The sequence below is a fragment of the Salvelinus fontinalis genome, chromosome 18, assembly GCF_029448725.1.
Source record: "Salvelinus fontinalis isolate EN_2023a chromosome 18, ASM2944872v1, whole genome shotgun sequence".
NCBI classification, from domain to species: domain Eukaryota; kingdom Metazoa; phylum Chordata; class Actinopteri; order Salmoniformes; family Salmonidae; genus Salvelinus; species Salvelinus fontinalis.
Genome location: NC_074682.1, coordinates 16,248,784 through 16,273,599, shown reverse-complemented (window position 1 = coordinate 16,273,599; position 24,816 = coordinate 16,248,784). Strand labels below are relative to the sequence as shown.

The 24,816-nt window shown below is 43.6% G+C and overlaps 1 protein-coding gene across 1 annotated transcript; it reads right to left on the bottom strand.

Annotated features, from left to right (window-relative positions):
* Nucleotides 1–16,649: 16,649 nt before the first annotated feature.
* Nucleotides 16,650–20,681, bottom strand: LOC129815962 (potassium channel subfamily K member 15-like). Its single transcript, XM_055870171.1, has 2 exons — nt 20,181–20,681; nt 16,650–17,953 (listed from the first exon to the last, which is right to left on the bottom strand). The coding sequence occupies exons 1-2, from the start codon at nt 20,461–20,463 to the stop codon at nt 16,965–16,967; spliced, it is 1,272 nt and encodes a 423-aa protein (XP_055726146.1). The 5' UTR covers nt 20,464–20,681; the 3' UTR covers nt 16,650–16,964.
* Between the last annotated feature and the right edge of the window lie 4,135 nt (nt 20,682–24,816).

The following is a 24,816-nucleotide window of genomic DNA, read 5'->3' as shown; positions in this document are numbered from 1 at the left end:
CGTCACCGGCCTAGGGGCCAACCCGGAGGACGAGGCGCAGGACCATCCGGATGGAGACGTTGAAATTCCCGCAGTAACGACGGGTCCAGGATGTTCTCCACCGGCACCCAGCATCTCTCCTCTGGACCGTACCCCTCCCACTCCACGAGGTACTGAAGGCCCCTCGCCCGACGCCTTGAGTCCATGATGGCTCGAATAGTATACGCCGGGGCCCCCTCGATGTCCAGAGGGGGCGGAGGAACCTCCCGCACCTCAGACTCCTGGAGCGGACCAGCCACCACCGGCCTGAGGAGAGACACATGAAACGAGGAGTTAATACGGTAATCAGGGGGAGCTGTAACGTATAACTAACCTCGTTCAGTCTCCTCAGGACTTTAAATGGCCCCACAAACCGCGGACCCAGCTTCCGGCAGGGCTGGCGAAGGGGCAGGTTTCGGGTCGAGACCCGGTCCTCACTGCGGTGGCAGTCGGCGCTCGCCTTCTGCCGCCTGATGGCCCGTTGCAGGTGCACATGGGCAGCGTCCCATGTCTCCTCCGAGCACCAAAACCATTCATCCACAGCAGGTGCCTCGATCTGGCTCTGATGCCACGGTGTCAGGCCCGGCTCTTAACTTCAACTTCCTTCTACTCATCCCCAGAATATAAGATATGCATATTATTAGTAGATTTGGATAGAAAACACTCAGAAGTTTCTAAAACTGTTTGAATCATGTCTATGAGTATATCATAACTTATGTAGCAGGCAAAACCCAGAGGAATAACCATTCAGATATAATTTCTTTTGAGGTCACTGTCTGTTCAATGAGTTTTCATTGGGATACTAGATTACTAATGGACTTGTTTGCAGTTCCTCCCGCTTCCACTGGATGTCGCCAGTCTTTGGAAATTGGTTGAGGTTATTCCTTTGTGCAATGAAGAAGTACGGCCATCTTGAATCAGAGTAACGTTATGTCTACTGTTTGAGACTTGCGCAAGACTAGAAAAGTAGCGTTAGTTTGTTGTCCTCCTGTATTGAAAACAGATAGACCCATCTTCAATTTGATCTATTATTAATGTTTAAAAATACCTAAAGTTGTATTACAAAAGTAGTTTGAAATGTTTTGGCAAAGTTTACCGTTAACTTTTGAGATATTTTGTAGTGACGTTGCGCAAATTGGAAGCTGTTTTTTCTGGATCAAACGCGCCAAATAAATGGACATTTTGGATATATATGGACGTAATTAATCGAACAAAAGGACCATTTGTGATGTTTATGGGACATATTGGAGTGCCAACAAAAGAAGCTCGTCAAAGGTAAGGCATGATTTATATTTTATTTCTGCGTTTTGTGTTGCGCCTGCAGGGTTGAAATATGCTACACTCTATTTGTTTACTGTTGTGCTATCATCAGATTATAGCGTCTTATGCTTTCCCCGTAAATCCTTTTTGAAATCAGACATGTTGGCTGGATACACAAGTGTAGCTTTAATTTAGTGTCTTTCATGTGTGATTTCATGAAAGATTGATTTTTATAGTAATATATTTGAATTTGGCGGGCTACATTTTTTCTGGCTTTTGGCCAAGTGGGACGCTACCGTCCCACATATCCCAGAGAAGTTAACCTAGTACACACTGAAACGGAGACAGGTTAGTGGAGGAGTGGCGGAGGGAGTTTTGGGCCATCTCTGCCCAAGGGATGAAAGCCGCCCACTCCCCCGGCCGGTCCTGGCAATAGGACCGTAGAAACCTACCCACATCCTGGTTAACTCTCTCCACCTGCCCGTTACTCTCGGGGTGAAAACCTGATGTGAGGCAGACCGAGACCCCCAGACGTTCCATAAACGCCCTCCAGACCCTGGACGTGAACTTTGGACCCCGATCAGAAATGATATCCTCAGGCACCCCGTAGTGCCGGAAGACGTGGGTGAACAGGGCCTCCGCAGTCTGTAGAGCCGTAGGGAGACCGGGCAAAGGAAGGAGACAGCAGGACTCCGATCCACAACAACCAGGATCGTGGTGTTTCCTTGTGACGGAGGAAGATCCGTCAAGAAATCCACCGATAGGTGTGACCACAGCCGTTGTGGGGTGGGTAGGGGTTGTAATTTCCCTCTGGGCTGGTGTCTAGGTGCCTTGCACAGCCCCCCCCCCCCCCCCCCCCCGAGCAGGAGGAAACATAAATCCTCACGTCCTTAGCTAAGTACTTCCCACTAAGACAGCGCACCATCCTACCGATGCCAGGGTGACCAGAGGAGGGGGACGTGTGGACCCAATAGAGAAAACGGTCGCGGACAGCAGACGGAACGTACAGCCACCCAGCTGGACACTGGTGGGAGTGGGCTCTGTACGTAACGCCCGCTCGATGTCCACGTCCAGCTCCCATACCACCGTGCCACCAGGCAAGACGCTGGAAGTATGGGAGATGGGATCCATGGTCCGCTCCCCTGTGTCATACATCCGGGACAGTGTGTCTGCCTTTGCGTTCTGGGAACCTGGTCTGTAGGATAGGGTGAAAACAAAACGGGTGAAATACATGGCCCACCTTGCCTGGCGAGGGTTCAGTCTCCTCGCCACCTGGATGTACTCCAGATTGCGGTGGTCAGTCCAGATGAGGAAAGGGTGCTTAGCCCCCTCAAGCCAATGCCTCCACGCTTTCAGAGTCTTTACGACAGCCAGTAGCTCCCTGTCCCCCACATCATAGTTACGCTCCGCCGAGCTGAGCCTCTTCGAAAAGAAAGCACAGGTGCGGAGTTTGGGTGGCGTACCCGAGCGCTGAGACAGCACAGCACCTATCCCAGCCTCGGACGCGTCCACCTCTACTATAAATGCCAAGGAGGGATCGGGATGAGCCAGCACGGGAGCCTGGGTAAACAGAGCCTTCAGGTGACCAAAAGCCCTGTCCGCCCCAGCCGAACACTGCAGTCGCACTGGTCCCCCCTTCAGCAGTGAGGTAATGGGAGCCGCTACCTGACCAAAGCCCCGGATAAACCTCCGGTAGTAGTTGGCAAACCCTAAGAACCGCTGCACCTTCTTTACCGTGGTTGGAGTCGGTAAATTATTCATGGCTGAAATGCGGTCACTTTCCATCTCCACCCCTGACGTTGAAAGGCGGTACCCTAGGAAGGAGACGGACTGTTGAAAGAACAGACATTTCTCAGCCTTCACGTACAGGTCATGCTCCAACAGTCGACCAAGCACCTTGCGGGACACATGCTCAGCGCGTGTAGCGGAGTATATCAGAATGTCGTCGATATACACCACTACACCCTGCCGGTGCAGGTCCCGTAAAATCTCGTCTACAAAGGATTGGAAGACTGATGACATCAACCCGTACGGCATGACGAGGCACTCATAGTGCCCAGAGGTGGTACTAAATGCCGTTTTCCACTCATCCCCCTCCCGGATACGCACCAGATTGTAAGCTCTCCTGAGATCCAATTTTGTGAAGAAGCGCGCCCCGTGCATTGACTCAATCGCACTGGCTATGAGAGGCAGCGGGTAACTGTACCTCAAAGTGATCTGATTGATACTTCGATAGTCAATACACGGGCGTAAACCACCGTCCTTCTTATTCACGAAAAATAAACTCGAGGAGGCAGGTGAAGTGGAAGGCCGAATATATCCCTGCCCCAGAGATTCGGGGACTGTCTCCTCCTGTGACAGATGATACACGTGACTCCTGGGAAGTGCTGCGTCTACCAGGAGATTTATCGCACAATCCCCCCGTCGATGGGGTGGTAGTTGAGTTGCCTTCTTCTTACAGAAGGTGAGAGCCAAATCGGCATATTCAGGGGGGATGTGCACGGTAGAGACCTGGTCTGGACTCTCCACCGTAGTAGCACCGATGGAAACACCTACACACCTCCCTAAGCACTTACGTGACCATCCCTTGAGAGCCCTCTGTTGCCACGAAATTGTGGGGTCATGATAGGCCAACCAGGGAAGGCCCAACACCACGGGAAACGCAGGAGAATCAATCAAGAAAAGACTAATTCTCTCCTCATGACCCTCCTGCGTTATCATACATAGTGGAGCAGTGTCCTCCCTAATTAGCCCCGGCCCTAAAGGACAACTATTTAAGGCATGTACAGGGAAGGGCACATCAACAGGAACAATAGGGATCCCTAATCTAAGTGCAAATGAACGGTCAATAAAGTTCCCAGCTGCGCCTGAATCTACTAGCGCCTTATGCTGGGACTGCGGGGAAAATGCTGGAAATTCTATACACACACACATGTGCTCAACAGGGAGCTCTGGGTGAGTCGGGTGCCTACTCACCTGGGATGATCCACCAGTGCCCTGCCTGCTGCCTCAACTTCCTGGGGAACCTCCCCAGCACCGACCAGCAGTGTGGCCTCCGTGGGTGGCCAACAGGTTATCCACCCTGATGGATAAATCCACCAGCTGGTTGAGGGTAAGGGTGGTGTCCATGCATGCCAGCTCCCGACGACCGCCGAACGCCGCCTGAACAAGGAGAGGGACCAACTTCGGCGGAAGTCGTGACACCTACAAAGGAGGAATGGGCTAAAAGCTTGTGGAAGGCTACCCGAAACATTTGACCCAAGTTAAACAATTTCAAGGCAATGCTACCAAATACTATTTGAGTCTATGTAAACTTCTGACCCACTGGGAATGTGATGAACGAAATATAAGCTGAAATAAATCATTCTCTCTACTATTATTCTGACATTTCACATTCTTAAAATAAAATGTGGATGCTAACTGACGTAAGACAGGAAATTTTTACTCGGATTAAATGTCAGGAATTATGAAAAACTGAGTTTAAATGTATTTGGCTAAGGTGTATGTAAACGTCAGACTTCAACTCTACCAATAGTAAGAAGGTGCTAGAAGTGTCTTATATGGTGAGCTACCGAGTGGCTAGCTAGGACAGGCAAGCCCCATACTATTGTGGTAGACTTCATTCTTCCTGCTGCCGCGGATATGGCTGGGACAATGCTTGGGGAAAAAGCCAAAAAACAACCCACTTGGGTACACTGCAGCATCCGAGAGGCACTTGCTGCCAAAGGAATGCCTGACAGCTTGAAAGACGTTTTGGCCACTACAGTGAAAATGGTTAACTTTGTTAAAGTAAGGCCCTTGAACTCTCGTTTATTTTCTGCACTATACAATGATATGGGCAGCGACCATGTAACACTTTTACAACATACAGAAGTGCGCTGGTTATCAAGGGGCAAAGTATTGACACTTTTTTTTTAAATTGAGAGAGGAGTCTACCGTTTTCTTTACTGACCATAATTTTCAGTTGTCTGACCGCTTGCACGATGAAGAGTTTCTAACACGACTAGCCTATCTGGGTGATGTGTTTTCTCTCCTGAATGATCTGAATCTAAGATTACAGGGACTCTCCGCAACTATATTCAATGTGCGGGACAAAATTGAGGCTATGACTAAGAAGTGGAGCTCTTTTCTGTCTGCATTAATAAGGACAACACACAGGTCTTTCCATCATTGTTAGATTTTTTTGTGTGCAAATGAACTCCAGCTTACGGACAATGTCAAATAAGATGTAGTGAAGAACCTGAGTGAGCTGGGTACGGAATTACGCAGGTACTTTCCCGAAATGGACGACACAAACAACTGGATTCGTTATCCCTTTCATGCCCTGCCTCCAGTACACTTACCGAGAGAGCCTCTTCGAAAATGCAATAAGTGCTTCTGTGAAAATTGAATTTAAATCAGAAGCCACTAACAGATTTCTGGATAGAGCTGCGCTCAGAGTTTCTTGCCTAGGCAAATCGCGCTGTTAAGGCACTGATTCCCTTTGCAACCACGTACCTATGTGAGAGTGGATTCTTGGCCCTCACTAGCATGAAAAATAAATACAGGCACAGACTGCGCGTGGAAAATTATTGAAGACAGACTCTCTCCAATACAATGTGCATCCTTTCAAGCATACCCTTCTCGTTAACCTGTGGTGAAATTTTCACAATTTTTGATGAACAAATATGGTTTTGTATGTAAGATGGCTAAATAAAGAGCAAAATGATTGATTATTATTATGTTATTATTTGTGCCTTTGTTACTTCCCACGAGCCGGGTTGTGACAAAACTCACACTCATTCTTATGTTTAATAAATGTATCGTATAGTGTGTGGCCGGCTTACAATTTTTTGATTTAATTAGACAAGTCAGTTAAGAACACATTCTTATTTACAATGAGGACCTAGGAAATTTGGGTTAACTGCCTTGTTCAGGGGCAGAACGACAGATTTTTACCTTGTCAGCTCGGGGATTTGATCTAGCAACCTTGCAGTTACTGGTCCAACACTCTAACCACTAGGCTACCTGCCACCGCTAATGATGGCAACAACAACAAAAAATTTGAGAGTGCACTGACCCTGGTGTAAGAGGGGATACGCAGCTGGCGGTTGAATGTTTGAAGGGGTACTATAAAAAGTTTGGGAACCACTGCCCTAGACAACCAGGTGAGGGGAGTGCCTTACTAATTAATTACCTTAATTCATCAATTAAGTACAACAGAAGAGCGAGAACTGCAGACACTCGACCCTCCGTGGAATGAGTTTGACACGTGTTTTACAGGATCAGACATAGTAGTAACAGCGCCCCTGGAGCAAATTAGGATTAAGTGCCTTGCTCAAGGGCACCTCAACAGATGACCTTGTCAGCTCGGGTATTCAAACCAGCGACCTTCCGGTTACTAGCCCAACACTCAATGAATTATATAAGGTTAGGGTGTTGGGCCAGTAATAGTCATTCCAAAGCTATGTTCTAAATTGCTTAAAGCTGTTCCATGGGATCGAAAATGAAGACACAACACTTGTTGATATTATTGCTTTAGATAAGTATCCTCAATTGTCAGTTTAGTTCTTCATTTCTTTGAAAAACATAATTGTATTCACTGCAATTAGCCAAACACAAGGGATCTTTTGGACACTCACAGTGATAGAAAAACTCTGTCTGATTGAAGGAGACGTTCTCCCAGTAAAAACTGGGACGTTCTCCCAGTAAAAACACTTCTGCATGCTGCTGTACAGAAACACTAAAATGGCTAGAAATTCAAACTAATGAGCAATTAGCCGACCAATTAACTTATGTTAACATCTTTTTTAGACCGCATCATAGACCGCATCAGATAGATGGCCTTCACTTGCTTGGATGCTTTCTCCGGTGAGATTTTTTACATTTTTTATTTCACCATTATTTAACCAGGTAAGCTAGTTGAGAACAAGTTCTCATTTACGACTGCGACCTGGCCAAGATAAAGCAAAGCAGTGCGACACAAACAACAACACAGAGTTACACATGGAATAAACAAGCGTACAGTCAATAACACAATAGAAAAAATAAAGTCTATATACAGTGTGTGCAAATGGCGTGAGGAGATAGGCAATAAATAGGCCATAGTAGCAAAGTAATTACAATTTAGCAGATTAACACTGGAGTGATAAATGAGCAGATGATGATGTGCAAGTAGAGATACTGGTGTGCAAAAGAGCAGAAAAGTTAATAAAAACAATATGGGGATGAGGTAGGTAGATTGGGTGGGCTATTTACAGATGGACTATGTACAGCTGCAGCGATCGGTTAGCTGCTCAGATAGCTGATGTTTAAAGTTAGTGAGGGAAATATAAGTCTCCAGCTTCAGCGATTTTTGCAATTCGTTCCAGTCACTGGCAGCAGAGAACTTGAAGGAAATGCGGCCAAAGGAGGTGTCGGGTTTGGGGATGAACAGGGAGATATACTTGCTGGAGCGCGTGCTACGGGTGGGTGTTGTTATCGTGACCAGTGAGCTGAGATAAGGCGGAGCTTAACCTGTCTAGGATCAGCGTGGCGCTAGCGGCACACCCCCCCCCCCCCCACTGAAAAACCAGTGCCGCGAAATTCAAAAAAAATATTTTTTTAAAATATTTAACTTTCACACATTAAAGTCCAATACAGCTAATGAAAGACACAGATCTTATGAATCCAGTCAACATTTCCGATTTTTAAAATGTTTTACAGGGAAGACACAATATGTAAAGATGTACATCTATTACCTAAAAACACATTAGCATATTCCACCATCTTTTATTTGTCCACCAACACCAGTAGCCATCACCAATTCGGCTAAACTAAGATATTTATAGCCCCTAACCAACAAAAAAACTCATTAGATGACAGTCTGATAACATATTTATGGTATGGGATAGGTTTTGTTAGAAAAAAGTGCATATTTCAGGTATATGGCATAGTTTACAATTGCACCCACCATCACAAATGGACTAGAATAATTACAATGAGCAACGTGTTTACCTAACTACTAATCATCAAACATTTCGTAAAAATACACAGCATACACGAATCGAAAGACACAGATCCTGTGAATACAGACAATATTTCAGATTTTCTAAGTGTCTTACAGCGAAAACACAATAAATCGTTATATTAGCTTAGCACATAGCAATTAGCAGCCCAGCATTGATTCTAGCCAAAGTGAGCGATAAAAGTCAACATCGCCAAAAGATATTAATTTTTTCACTAACCTTCTCAGAATTCTTCCGATGACACTCCTGTAACATCACATTACAACATGCATATACAGTTTGATCGAAAATGTTTATATTTAGCCACCAAAATCATGGTTAGACAATGTGAAATGTAACTCAGCTGGTCAGAATTTGTCCTTGCGCCACTTAGACAGTGATCTACTCTTATACATAAATACTCATAAACGTGACTAAAAAATATAGGGTGGACAGGGATTGATAGACAATTTAATTCTTAATACAATTGCGTTATTACATTTTTTAATTTATCCTTACTTTTCAATACAGTTTGCGCCAAGCGAAGCTACGTCAAAAAACATGGCGTCCTAAGCCACTAAAATGTTTCGACAGAAACACGATTTATCATAATAAAAATGTCCTACCTTGAGCTGTTCTTCCATCAGTATCTTGGGCAAAGGATCCTTTCTTGGGAGAAATCGTCTTTTGGTGGAAAGCTGTCCTCTTGCCATGTGGAAATGTCAACTACGTTCGGGATGAACTGAAAAGCGTTCCCAACTTTTCACATCGTTGCAAAAATAAATGTCCCAAAATCGCACTAAACGGATATAAATTGCTATAAAACGCTTTAAATTAACTACTTTGTGATGTTTGTAACTCCTATAACGAGTGAAAAGATGACCGGAGAAATATAACAGGCTAAACTAATGCTTGGAACAGGAGAGGGTCGGTGTCTTCCACGCGCGTTACGCAGCAAGAAAAGACTTGCTAGCTAAAGGTTTTTTTCATTTGTAGTGCCTGTGAACGAGCAATCGAGCCCGTTGGAATCGTCATCACGTAAAGGCATCCAGGGGAAGACGTAAGAAGTGTCCGTATAGTCATAGCAACGACAGTGCCCGTTTAAATGACTTCAGAAAAGTGGCCAACGTTTCTCAAATCTGACTCCATGTCAGGGAAATTGCTGTAGAATGGGCTCTGTTCCACTTAGAGACAAAATTTCAACTCCTATAGAAACTATAGACTGTTTTCTATCCAATAATAATAATAATATGCATATTGTACGATCAAGGATTTTGTGGGAAGCCGTTTAAAAAATTAGCCACATTAGCATAAATAGTCTAAACAGCGCCCCCATCCCCAACAGGTTAACCTAACATAGACTTATAGATGACCTGGAGCCAGTGGGTCTGGCGACGAATATGTAGCGAGGGCCAGGCGACTAGAGCATACAGGTCGCAGTGGTGGGTGGTACATTCAGCCTCTTTAAATTGAAGGACAAATTATAAAAACACAGAGCGATGAAGGATAAATTATTATTCATATTTATTTTTTTGTACATTTTTGGGGGAAGCCTGGCTTCTCTTGGTATCAATAAATACACGCCACTGCTGGCATTATACCTAAAGCGGATATTGCCATTGGCTGCACGGAGTCGCATACACAAAAATCCCATGCAGCCTTGTTTTCAAGTTCGAACACTGGAATATGAAATGTAATCTGAAACTCGATTACGTTGATAGAAATCCTCATTATTTTGTTGAAAGATTTTCAACTTGAGTGTCATTATTTCTATATAGCCTACACTTTGTTGTTCTGATGCTCACCAGAACTGACAGAACAGACTGACGAGTTTCAGAAGAAAGTCTTTGTTTCTGGCCATTTTGAGCCTGTAATCGAACTCACAAATGCTGATGCTCCAGATACTCAACTAGTCTAAGGAAGGCCAGTTTTATTGCTTCTTTAATCAGAACAACAGTTTTCAGCTGTGCTATCATAATTGCAAAAGGGTTTTCTAATGATCAATTAGCATTTTAAAATGCTAGCTAACACAACGTGCCGTTGGAAGACAGGACTGATGGTTGCTGATAATGGGCCTGTGTACACCTATGTAGATATTCTATTAAAAATCAACTGTTTCCAGCTACAATAGTCATTTACTGAGTGGGACCGTTGTGGCTTCGTGACAATGACCACAAGAGCAGCTGTTCACCGATTTGACAGCTCCAAAGCTGTTACACCTCCGACTGCCAAAACATCAGCTATGCGGGTGTCAGCTATCGCTGGTTAGCGCTTGATCTGATTGAATCTAGGCCCTAGTCATCCAATAATGATCAGTGAGATCTCTCTCTGACACAATCACTGAACCCAAAGCAAACAGGGATACTGTAGTTTGTAACAACCAATCACACAATAATGAAACCGGCTTCATGGTCTTTATACAAAGTTGTGTCTTTGAGTAATGTGAAGACATTCATTCTGCACGACAACCTCATTTTTGTATCATCATTACCCTTTTGTTCTGTTAAGGCATTTGTTCACTGGCCTATGTAAATATTTGTCATCTCTTTGAGCTAACAACCATGAACACAGACAGCAATGAATGTGAGGAGGCAACAGATGCATCAGACAGAATAAAGTGCAGTGCTATCTGCAATATTAATGGAGTCATTATGGAAATGAGGTTATTGCTTTCATCAGTTACAAAACCACACACAGATGCAGATGAATTGATCTTCCTCATCATTTAGCCTGGCCTATTCTGTTTGTTCACAAATATCTCCCTAAATTAGTGTTGACTGAATTGTAAATCTTTAACTCCAGATCACTTATCAATGAATAACATTGTGGTGTTCCCATTCACATCGAATGATCAGCAGCGACCTTTCACTGTGTACTTCTAACTGTCCCAGTCACGTCAGTTCCAAACAATCACATCACTGGAAATGTATGTGAGGATTACGGAATAGTAAAAACAAATTAAGTTGTCAAATTTTGGTGATAGAGGGCCTCCCGGGTGGGGCAGTGGTCTAGGGCACTGCATCGCAGCGCTAGCTGCGCCACCAGAGACTCTGGGTTCGCGCCCATGCTCTGCTGCAGCCGGCCGTGACCGGGAGGTCCGTGGGGGCGACGCACATTTGGCCTAGCGTTGTCCGGGTTAGGGAGGGTTTGGCCGGTAGGGATATCCTTGTCTCATTGTGCACCAGTGACTCCTGTGGCGGGCCGGGCACAGTGCGCGCTAACCAAGGGAGCCGGGTGCACGGTGTTTTCTCCGACACATTGGTGCGGCTGGCTTCCGGGTTGGAGGCGCGCTGTGTTAAAACCTCTACTTAATACCCATACCGCATCCGGGAGCACTTTCCTAAACAACCGCTGAATTGCAGGCGTGCCAAATTCAAAAACATCCTATAAATATTTATAATCATGCAATCACAAGTGAAATATAGCAAAACACAGTTTAGCTTGTTGTTAATCCACCTATCGTGTCAGATTTTGATAATATATTTTACAGCGAAAGAAATCCAAGCTTTTCTGAGTGTAGCTTTTAATGCTAAATCAGCTAACCCCAAATCAGCATGTCACCAAAGAGTCACGAAAGAGTGAAAAGCAATAAAATGTATGGCTTACCTTAGATAATCTTCAGACGTGTCCACTCACGAGACTCCCAGTTACACAACAAATCTTCTTTTTGTTTGATAAATATTACTTTTATCACAAAAAAACGCCATTTGGGTTGTGCGTCATGAAGAAAAAAAAGTGTGCCTCATTCAGGTCCTGAACGGAAGAGAGAAAATTCCAAATGTATCAGACTAAAAAAATATTCCCAAAAATATTTATAATCATACAATCACAAGTGAAAAATACCAAAAACACAACTTAGTTTGTTGTTAATCCACCTATCGTGTCAGATTTTGAAAATATAATTTACAGCGAAAGAAATCCAAGTGTAGCATTCTATGCTACATTAGCGTAGCCTTATATTAGCTTGCTTGTCTTGACCACGAAAGTTATAAAAGCAATCAAATTAATCTCTTACCTTTGATAATCTTCAGGTGGTTCCACTCACGAGACTCCCAGTTACACAACAAATATTCTTCATGTTCGATAAATATTACTTTTATATCCAAATACCTCCCGTTCGTTTGGTTCCTTATGCGCCAAAATCCACCGTAAAGAGCATTCGCCAAAACGCACACGAAAATACCAAATAATATCCATAAATTCCACAGAAACATGTCAAACGTTTTTTATCATGAATCCTAAGGTTGGTTTTCAAATATCTATTCGATAATACACTCCTCAAAAAAATAAAGGGAACACTTAAACAACACAATGTAACTCCAAGTCAATCACACTTCTGTGAAATCAAACTGTCCACTTAGGAAGCAACACTGATTGACAATACATTTCACATGCTGTTGTGAAAATGGAATAGACAACAGGTGGAAATTATAGGCAATTAACAAGACACCCCCAATAAAGGAGTGGTTCTGCAGGTGGTGACCACAGACCACTTCTCAGTTCCTATGCTTCCTGGCTGATGTTTTGGTCACTTTTGAATGCTTGCGGTGCTTTCACTCTAGTGGTAGCATGAGACGGAGTCTACAACCCACACAAGTGGCTCAGGTAGTGCAGCTCATCCAGGATGGCACATCAATGCGAGCTGTGGCAAGAAGGTTTGCTGTGTCTGTCAGCGTAGTGTCCAGAGCATGGAGGCGCTACCAGGAGACAGGCCAGTACATCAGGAGACGTGGAGGAGGCCGTAGGAGGGCAACAACCCAGCAGCAGGACCGCTACCTCCGCCTTTGTGCAAGGAGGAGCACTGCCAGAGCCCTGCAAAATGATCTCCAGCAGGCCACAAATGTGCATGTGTCTGCTCAAACGGTCAGAAACAGACTCCATGAGGGTGGTATGAGGGCCCGGCGTCCACAGGTGGGGGTTGTGCTTACAGCCCAACACCATGCAGGACGTTTGGCATTTGCCAGAGAACACCAAGATTGGCAAATTCGCCACTGGCGCCCTGTGCTCTTCACAGATGAAAGCAGGTTCACACTGAGCACATGTGACAGCTGTGACAGAGTCTGGAGATGCCGTGGAGAACGTTCTGCTGCATGCAACATCCTCCAGCATGACCGGTTTGGCGGTGGGTCAGTCATGGTGTGGGGTGGCATTTCTTTGGGGGGCCTCCATGTGCTCGCCAGAGGTAGCCTGACTGCCATTAGGTACCGAGATGAGATCCTCAGACCCCTTGTGAGACCATATGCTGGTGCGGTTGGCCCTGGGTTCCTCCTAATGCAAGACAATGCTAGACCTCATGTTGCTGGAGTGTGTCAGCAGTTCCTGCAAGAGGAAGGTATTGATGCTATGGACTGGGCCGCCCGTTCCCCAGACCTGAATCCAATTGAGCACATCTGGGGCATCATGTCTCGCTCCATCCACCAACGCCACGTTGCACCACAGACTGTCCAGGGGTTGGCGGATGCTTTAGTCCAGGTCTGGGAGGAGATCCCTCAGATCCCCCGCCACCTCATCAGGAGCATGCCCAGGCGTTGTAGGGAGGTCATACAGGCACGTGGAGGCCACACACACTACTGAGCCTCATTTTGACTTGTTTTAAGGACATTACATCAAAGTTGGATCAGCCTGTAGTGTGGTTTTCCACTTTCATTTTGAGTGTGACTCCAAATCCAGACCTTCATGAGTTGATAAATATGATTTCCATTGATAATTTTTGTGTGATTTTGTTTTCAGCACATTCAACTATGTAAAGAAAAAAGTACAGTATTTAATAAGAATATTTCATTCATTCAGAGCTAGGATGTGTTATTTTAGTGTTCCCTTTATTTTTTTGAGCAGTGTATATCAACCGAGATTGTTGCTTATTCATGGCTGCCTTTCTCTTTGCGCACAAGTCTCTCTGGGAGCCCCCACCTATCCACTTACGCAATGTGCCCCTTCACGCTCATTTTTCAAGATAAAAGCCTGAAACTTTGTCTAATGACTGTTGACACCATAGGGAAGTCATAGAAAAGGAGACCTGGTTGATACCCCTTTAAATGCTCGTTAGACAGGCCTCAGAACTGTGAGGTTGCAGCAAAAATACACTTCCGGTTTAGATTTTCCTCCGGTTTTCGCTTGCAATAATAGTTATGTTTCACTCACAGACAATATTAAGACAGTTTTGGAAACTTTAGAGTGTTTTCTATCATAATCTGATAATTATATGCATATTCTAGTTTCGGGGGCTGAGAAATAGGCAGTTTCAAATGGGTACGCCATTTAGCCAAAAAAACGAAAACGTCGCCCTCTATTAACAGAAGCAGTGCGGCTTGGTTGGTTTCGACCTTCGTCTCTCCCGAGTGTCTCTCCCGTAGCGATGAGACAAGATAGTAATTACTAACAATTGGATACCACGAAAATTGGGGAGAAAAGGGGGTAAAATTTATTTAGTTTAATATTGCGCACACAACTCAAACAATCAAAGAACAGTAGTTTCTATCATGCAGTCATTATAACCAACTGAAGCATAATCTTGTACCAGGAACAATACACACTTTGGTTTCAGCATCTGAAAGCACTAGTGATGTCTGGTGGTCACTGCACAGTGGAGTTATATCTACGGTCAAGGATTCACACATACTTTATTTCAATCATTATGTTATGGTTGAGAACTTCAGGGGAAAACCAACAGGAATAGGAGGGGATCCCATTGGAAACTAGATTAAAGCACCACTGTTTATGTAGCGTTACTGTGATGCTCTGTAAGGCTGCATTTAGACAGGCAGCCTAATTCTGATGTTTGTATCACTAATTGGTCTTTTGGTCAAAAAATGTTGGCCTGCCCATCTAAACGCAGCCTTAGATTAATGTAGAATAATTCACTTCAACCTCCCATCTCCGTGTCCATGGTACAGCAATATTGGTACAGGACATTTCAGAATGCACCATAGGTTCAATTGACATAATACAGACGTAACTGATCTTTAGACCAATGATGCCACCTAGTGTTCGACAATATGAAGAAGCACAAGTTAATTTAAGATTTAAAGACTGCTGCCACTAGAGGTCCCTGTAATCACCTCATGAATGTACACCTGCTGGAGCAGAAACTATGGCCACGATGTAGTTTGAAGAAAATGATCTTAATTAACAGCATACTTAGCATGTTTAGTGGCAGTTGTTTTTTGTTAAAATATAGTTGGTGTAGTTACTCAGAGATGTATACGAGAGAGTCAATACTAAAGTGATCACAGTCAACACTACTCACAAGAAGTCTTCTCAGGTCCAGAAAGTTGGACCCAGACCCAAACAAACCCGAGGACAGACCTGATTCGGAATGGACCGGACGACAACCAGACCTACCCTAATGGGTCCGGGTTTAGACCAGACCCGATTGGACCTGAGAGACAAAAACAATATGCAAGTTGCTCTTTTGGTTAACAAATAGGTATTTATATGTTGGCATGGCCTTCTATAAGTCCATAAATGCACAATATTAGCATAAAATAAATATGCTATAGACCAGAGGTATTCAACTCTTACCCTACGAGGTTCGGATCCTGCTGGTTTCAGTTCTACCTGATAATTAATTGCACCCACCTAGTGTCCCAGATCTAAATCCGTCCCTGATTAGAGGGGAGCAATGAAAAAAACACAGTGGAACTGGCTTCGAGGTCCAGAGTTGAGTTTGAGGTCTATAGGTTATGTAGAACCTTGGTCGTGTCCACTTGGTTCCATTCGGGTCTATCAGCTGTAGTTACATAGACCCGTGACCGAATGACAATCAAACAGGACCCGACCCAGACCCGAGGGAAAAGTTTGAATTTTGGATCTCGACCCTCTTGGGTCCTGGGTTTTTGGGTTTGGGTGGACGCGTGAAGACCTCTACTTCTCACATCCCTTCTTCCTCCCACTGACTGTTCCTCTTCAGCCATCGTTTTACACTGCAGAGCACTGGGGGTAGACACATTACCAAGGGAACCAGCCTCAACAGCAGAGAGTGAAGAAGAAATCAACTGATTATTACAGACTAGAAATAAGCTGCAGGTCAAAGGTGACATCATGAAGGAATGTCTGAGATGAAAAGAATTAATTGGTTTGAATAGCCCCACCTGTGGCTCTCTCTCCCTCATCAGTGTTACCCATCCTCATTAGGTAGTCTGTAGTGATGAAATGTAGAGATGGCAACAAGTCTATTCATACAACACTTTTAGATTCTTTATGATTTATGTGTAATGTTATGTGTAAGCAATTGCTCAATAAGCAAATTAATGCAGGTCTGGGGAACATATCTTTTCCTCTTGTATGCAGTAAAGTACTTCCATCATAATGCCCATATTTTCAACTTCCATTCAGTTGTCAAGAAAGCATATACTAGAAATAGTGGAGATTCTTTCAAGAAAATAAACAGTTTGACCATGTATTACATTTTTATTTCACAATTTTATACAATCTTTACCTGTATAAATCATCTCTTTATCTATAGAAAAAAAATGCAATTGCTAAATACAATGCAGAACAGGATACCTGTAAAAGCTACATTTTGACTGTAAAAATAAACAGAGAAGCGCAACCTGAAACCTGTAAATGCTACCTTTTTTACAGGAAAATCAAACAAAATTTGTTCCACCTTCAGACAATCAGTAACATCTCTGTCTGCACTGTATTCCTCTCCGAGCTTCACATCAAAAGACAAGAACAAAGGCAACTTCAGTCCAGAGTCAGTCCCAACAATCCAGGTAGCTACACTGACTTCCTCCGTGTGTGAGGGCTGCTCATCCCCAGGAAAAGGGCACCGCTGCTGGGGGAGGACTGGGCTGAGGTGCCCCTGGAGCTGCAAGAGGCTTCATCCACCTTGTAGGAGATGGAGTTGTAGAAGAGAGGGTTGCTGTGACAGCCTGAGTGCTCACAGCGGGATGGAGAGGGGCTGTCACAGGCACACAGCCTGAAGCACATACAGAAGCAGAGGGCGCTGATGCAAGACTCAGGGTGCTTAGCAGATTCCCTGACCCCAGGGGTCCCCCTGAGCTCCTCAGATGGAGAGGGGATGAGGTTGGTACGACTGGTGCCTCCATCCATGGAAAGGGAGAAGTTGCAGCGGCTACTATGCCCATCCTCAGCTTCTTTCTGCTCGATCCCATCAACTCTGTCCCGTGCTGATACTTCCACATCTGCCTCCTCCACCGCCTTCCCACCCCATGGCCTCTTAGGCACTGCTGCCTGCTCCTCTCCCTCCACCTCCAGGCTCCTGGTTCCCTCCTGTGTGCTGTAGGTGAGGAAGCGCAGCACCACCAGGTTCAGGAAAGCCCCGATCACGGCCAGCCCCACCAGGATGTACATGAAGCTGAAGGCCACATAGGGAATCCTTCTCTGGAGGGCCTCCTTCTTCTGCAGGGCCACAAAGTCCCCGAAGCCGATGGTGGTGAGCGTGATGAAGCAGTAGTAATAGGCATGGAAGAAGGTCCAGCCCTCAAAGTGAGAGAAGGCTGCTGCCCCGACACAGAGGGTGCTCATGCAGGACAGGAGGCCTACCAGCACCATGTTCCCCATGGACACGTCAGTCCACCGTAATCCCATGCAGCACTTGAGCCTGCAGAGGAGGTAGCGGACTAACGTGTTGATCCTCTCCCCCATGCTCTGGAACATGACCAGCGTCAGTGGGATGCCCAGAAGAGCATAGAACATGCAGAATGTCCTGCCAGAATCTGTGCCTGGAGCAGCATGTCCATAACCTGCAGAATATCATAGTTATGGACACATGTCAATTACGAAAACATATTGCTGTCAGAGTGCAGTATGACTGAGTTATTCTGCAATTACTATGTCCAACCACCACAGTCGACTGTAGTTTCTGCACTTTTATTACAGTTTCCAAACTGAAAACTTTTTTTGTAAGGGGTGTGTACATGGACACACAGACAAACACAGTACTCTTTAAAACATTTGTTATAGATATATACAGTACCAGTCAAAGGTTTGGTCACACCTACTCATTCAAGAGTTTTTCTTTATTTTTACTATTTTCTACATTGTAGAATAACCGTGATGACGTCAAAACTATGACATATGGAATCATGTAGTAACCAAAAAAGTGTTAAACAAATCAAAATATATTTTAGATTATTTTAAGTAGCACCCTTTGCCTTGATGACAGCTTTACACACTCTTGGCATTCTCTCAACCAGCTTCACCTGGAATGCTTTTCCAACAGTCTTGAAGGAGTTCCCACATATGCTGAGCACTTGTTGGCTGCTTTTCCTTCACTCTGCGGTCCAAGTCATCCCAAACCATCTCAATTTGGTTGAGGTTGGGTGATTGTGGAGGCCAGGTCATCTGGCACTCCATCTTGGTCAAATTGCCCTTTTTTATTTTACTAATTCAACCTTTATTTAACTAGGCAAGTCAGTTAAGAATGAATTCTTAACTGACGGCCTAGCAACAGTGGGTTAACTGCCTTGTTCAGGGCAGATTTTTACCTTGTCAGCTCGGGGATTCGATCTAACAACCTTTTGGTTACTGGCCCAATGCTCTAACCGCTAGGCTACCTACCGCCAAATAGCCCTTACACAGCCTAGAGGTGTGTTGGGTCATTGTCCTGTTGAAAAACAATAGTCTCACTAAGTGCAAACCCGACGGGATGGCGTATTGCTGCAGAATGCTGTGGTAGCCATGCTGGTTAAGTGTGCCTTGAATTCTAAATAAATCACAGACTGTGTCACCAGCAAAGAAACCACACACCATCACACCTCTTCCTCCATGCTTCACAGTGGGAACCACACATGCGGAGATCATCCATTCACCTACTCTGCGTCTCACAAAGACACGGCAGTTGGAATCAAAAATCTAATTTGGACTCATCAGACCAAAGGAAAGATTTCCACCAGTCTAATGTCCATTGCTATTGTTTCTTGGCCCAAGCACGTCTCTTCTTCATTTTGGTGTCCTTTAGTAGTTGTTTCTTTGCAGTAATTCGACCATGAAGGCCTGATTCATGCAGTCTCCTCTGAACAGTTGATGTTGAGATGTGTCTGTTACTTGAACTCTGTGAAGCATTTGTTTGGGCTGCAGTCTGAGGTGCAGTTAACTCTAATGAACGTATCCTCTGCAGCAGAGGTAACTCTGGGTCTTCCTTTCTTGTGGCGGTCCTCATGAGAGCCAGTTTCATCATAGCGCTTGATGGTTTTTGTGACTGCACTTGAAGAAACTTTCAAAGTTCTTGACACTTTCCGCATTGACTGACCTCCATGTCTTAAAGTTATGATGGACTGTCGTTTCTCTTTGCTTATTTGAGCTGTTCTTGCCATAATATGGACTTGGTATTTTACCAAATAGGGCTATCTTCTGTATACCAACCCACAACTGGTTGGCTCAAACACCTTAAGAAGGAAAGAAATTCCACAAATTAACTTTTAACAAGGCACACCTGTTAATTGAAGTGCATTCCAGGTGACTACCTCATGAAGCTGGTTGAGAGAATGCCAAGAGTGAGCAAAGCTGTCATCAAGGCAAAGGTTGGGAACTTTGAAGAATCTCAAATATATTTTGATTTGTTTAACACTTTTTTTATTACAACATGATTCCATATGTGTTATTTCATAGTTGTGATGTCTTCACTATTATTCTACAATGTAGAAAATAGTCAAATAAAGAAAAACCCTGAAATGATTAGGTGTGTCCAAAACTTTTGACTGGTGCTGTATATATAGGGACCTATATTATTTTAGTCTCTAGAACAGTAGTATCTTTAATGCAACCCTTTATAACTTCCAGTTTTGCAAATAATTCAAACAGTTTTGCAAATAGTTCAGCACCAGTCACTCAGCACCCGTAAGGATAAGCTCTGGGCTAGAGGAATTTTTGTAAAAACAGATTTGTTCTGGTTAGTCATACCAGTATGCATGGTTTAACTTACAGAGCAAAGAAACCCATAAAACATCGAGAAATATCAGATTAATTTACCAATCGTTGTGATAACAGTGATGGCAAAGTAAAAGGATCCCGCAAATTTCCACTGTCTCCCGGCGCGATGTGGCTCCGACTGTAGAACCACTCTCTCGATCTCCCGGTAGTCGTCCTGAGTGAATCCGTACTTCTTCTTCAGCTCGTTGCGCTTTTGTTCCAGGACTTTTTTCTTCGAGCTCTCGGTCTCGGACTCGAGGGCGTCGAACACCGCGGCTCCCACAAGCAGGTAGGATATCATACACAGGATGAGAGAAAGGGTCCGAATGTTCTGCACCTTCATCCTCACTCCGAGCGAACTCGAGTGGGCACTGAGAGGAGAGTGGGTGTGTTCACGAAGAGAGACCGGTGGACACGCCAATTCTGTTAGAACCAAGCGCGCATGAACTCATTCATCCATTCACATACCAATTAAGAGTGGTTATTTTTTTTACACAGGCACTCCACACACTTTCCATAGGCTTTGGAGTTTGTGTTCTCATTTAGGCTCTACGAGTTCCGGTGTGTATAGTCTATTCTGAATGGCCCAAATTAAGACTGACAGGTGTTCATCCGAGTCCAAGAAGGAGACACGTAGGTTAGGCTACTGGGGTGTTTTTTTTTTTTTATCTATAGCGTAGAATGCAAGATCCAGATTGTTCTTACGAGGCTACCAAAGAGCATCCTCTAGCCTACATTGCTCTCACTCATCTTTAACCGACCCAACCTCTAATGTGAGTAGGCAGCTTTGAAGATTATTTCAAATGATACCCTTATCTTTATTTTAACCTAAATTAGTTAAATAAACTGGGGGCCTTGATTGCATTGAGCTGGTGCTGTCCGTGATGCTGAGCCCTGTTTTGTAATTAATGAATGATGGTCCGTGGGATGGCTTCAGTTGGTGATTGCTGTTAAGTTCTTTTGGTTCTTATTAAAGGGGGCAAGGCACTATGGAAACAGCTGGCCTTTTCATACTCTTCTCTCTTGATTACTTTGCTTTGTGAAGCGTAGCCTACATGTGTGAAGTATTCACAAAACGCTTGGCTAATGTATTACTCTGACTGATGAAGCATGAGCCAGTGGCAGATTTGACCTTTATAAAGCACACTTAGTCCCAGAGGGATCAATGGAGCCTTCATAATTAAAGCGGCAATCAGCAGTTGAAACAATAACAAAGCATCTTCCCCACCCCTGTTTCTGTAAAAAGGAAAAGCTGAGTTATAGGGCTGGAGAAATGCAACCACTCTTGAATTCATAAACAGCTCTAAGGAAAGGCTGACCATGCATGATATCAAAAGTATAGTTTGCTTTGTTTACAAACATTGGAGTGAAACAAGTTTATATTTTGGGTTCTGATGGGGTACGACAGTTGAACTAAGCTCATGAGGCCTTAAGAAGTTATATTCTTCAATAATAAATCGGTACCTTTAACTAATTCAACTTGAACTAATTTAAGTCCAAAAATGGATGAAGCAACTGCAGATTGCCCTTTTAACTATGTGTGTGTGTGAGAGAGAGAGAGAGAGAGAGAGAGAGAGAGAGAGAGAGAGAGAGAGAGAGAGAGAGAGAGAGAGAGAGAGAGAGAGAGAGAGAGAGAGAGAGAGAGAGAGAGAGAGAGAGAGAGAGAGAGAGAGAGAGAGAGAGAGAGAGAGAGAGAGAGAGAGAGAGAGAGAGTCAGAGTCAGAGAGAGAGAGTCAGAGAGAGTCAGTCAAGGTAGCTAACCATGTGTGTATTTAATGAGCCCCAAAGCATCAAGACTTAAATGTCACGATTGCTCTGAAATCCTCAAAGACTAGGACATGAGGTAAATTTACATGGGTCTGATTAGACACTGAGACCATGATACAACATATAATTGGTCACGCCCAACAACACACTAGAGGTCAGAAGAATATAAGGAAATTATTATTACTCTGAAACAAGTCTAACAGTGTTTTTTTGTTGTGCATACCAGGTTACAATTAAATGTGTTTTCTCTACTGGAAAAAGGATGAGAACAATCAGTACTATTTGAATGGATTTTGTCCAGTTAATCAGTTAATAACCAAAGTCTAAAGTCCTCTCCTGTCCATGTGGCATCTACATGCATAGTTATTATGGCAGATCACTTATAAAACTACAGCTTTAAAGTAAGATACAAATGATACAATAGAAATACACTGAGTGTACAAAACTTTAGGAACACTTTCCTAATATTGAATTGCACCCCCTTTTTCCCTCAGAACAGCCTCAATTCGTCAGGGCATGGACTCTACAAGGTGTCGAAAGCGTTCCACAGGGATGCTTGCCCATGTTGACTCCAATGCTTCCCACGGCTGTGTCAAGTTGACTGGATGTCCTTTGAGTGGTGGACCATTCTTGATACACACGGGAAACATTTGAGCGTGAAAAACCCAGGACTATTGCAGTTCTTGACACACTCAAACTGGTGCGCCTGGCACATACTACCATACCCTGTTCAAAGGCACTTAAATATTTAGTCTTGCCCATTCGTCCTCTGAATGGCACACATACACAATCTATGTCTCAATTGTCTCAAGGCTTAAAAATCCTTCTTTCACCTGACTCCTCCTCTTCATCTACACTGATTTAAGTGGATTTAACAAGTGTCATCAATAAGGGACCATAGATTTCAGCTGGATTCACCTGGTCAGTCTATGTCATGGAAAGAGCAGGTGTTCCTAATGTTTTGTACCCTCAGTGTATTGGCTTGTGATTCTTTATAAAAACAGAAAATGATCTTTGAGCATTAGTCCCCAAACCCTCTAATGACTTTCTGGCTGCTGATGCCTAGGGAGTATTAGAGTTGTTATCTGATTTGCTAAGCTCCTATTTCTCTCCTGGCTCATCTCTTTATCTCTCTCTCTATATATCTATATATTTGAAAATACAGAAATACAGGCTGTATTTCTGTATTATGGAAGTGATATATCTTGAAAACGTGATTGCTGACATGCAAAACAATTTGGGACTATATCAACAAAATGCAGTTTTTGGGTGGAATTTTTATTTAACTTTGTGTTAACAAAGCCTTTTATATTGTGTTCTCCCCTTTATTTAACTCCACTTACTTTTAACTCCATATTATACGTTGTTTTATATTTTGGTTAGCCTTTTCTGGGACAAATTGAGTGTGTCCTCATGGTGGGTGTCTTTTGGGACACCGTTTCTTGTTGCTTGTCAACTTTCAGTGTACACCCCCATGAGTGTCTTTGAGAACCAGAGAAACACTCTTTTCACACCACTTCGATACAGCTATGACCGGAAGTTACTTTTTCTTAGCAGGTTAGGAGAATTTACGCAACAGGTTAAGATAATTAACGTCGCAGGTTTGGAAAATTTGGTTAAGGTTAGGAAAAGGGTTAGGGTTAGCAACAATGCTCTCCTAACCTGCTACAAAAATCACTTCCGGTCATAGCTGTATCGAAGTGGCCTGAAAAGAGTGTGTCTAGGGCTGTGACGGTCACGAAATTTCGTCAGCCGATGATTGTCAAGCAAATAACTGTCAGTCTCACGGTAATTGACAGTTAATTAACATAAACACATTTAGCATCTCCTGGCTTCCACACAAGCCACTGATGCAGACCTTTAGAACATCTACATTTTTTAAAAGTCTAATAAATCCATGTAATATAGCCTACACCTTCACAATAAATCTATAATTTATTTTAGACAGGTCTAAAGAAACATGATATGAGACAATGTAGTATATTTCAGAAGAACAGAAAAGCATCCCCTGAGTTGTCCTTATGTTAGTTCCTGATCTGGCTATCCTAAATGGCTGTGGGCTACACTAGTTAATTTATCAAACAAGATTTGCTTTGAATTCCGTGGCATTATTTTATGGTATGAAGAATACAATTGAACAAAGCTGAATAATATAGACAATATATTTTCTCCAAATGATTTGAGGGAGTGCGCACATTCATGTATTCTGTGTTCAGCGGTTAACAAAGAAATAGGTATTCCTATATGCTTAATTTAAAGTTATTCATGTAACTTTAGTTGTTCAACAAACATTGAGCTATATGTCTTGATTTTTAAAACATTGTAAGGCTGCATGATGCGACTCTAATGATGATTTGAAAAAAGTTGCTTGAAAGGCATGAGCTCTGCTTTGTTTTTTGTGCAGGCTGTACACACTAGAGGTCCACCGATTAATCGGAATGGCCTATTAAATAGGGCCGATTTCACGAGTGCAGCAAGGAGCCAAGGTAAGTTGCTAGCTAGCATTAAACTTATCTTATAAAAAAACAATCAATCCTAACATAATCACTAGTTAACTACACATGGTTGATGATATTAGTCGTTTATCTAGCTTGTCCTGCGTTGCATATAATCGATGGCGTGCCTGTTAATTTATCATCGAATCACAGCCTACTTCACCAAACAGGTGATGATTTAACATGCGGATTTGTCGTTGCACCAATGTACCTAACCATAAACATCAATGCCTTTCTTAAAATCAATACACAAGTATATATTTTTAAACCTGCTTATTTGGTTAATATTGCCTACTAACATGAATTTCTTTTAACTAGGGATATTGTGTCACTTCTCTTGCGTTCTGTGCAAGCAGAGTCAGGGTATATGTAACAGTTTGGGCTGCCTGGCTCGTTGTGAACTGTGTGAAGAACATTTCTTCCTAACAAAGTGT

Bases quoted from the DNA above. Each gene is read 5' to 3' on its own strand.
- LOC129815962 (XM_055870171.1), bottom strand. From the start codon at position 20,463: ATGAAGGTGCAGAACATTCGGACCCTTTCTCTCATCCTGTGTATGATA. The intron at 17,954-20,180 runs GTAAATTAATCT...GATATTCTGCAG, and splicing joins CACTGTTATCACAACGATTG to GTTATGGACATGCTGCTCCA.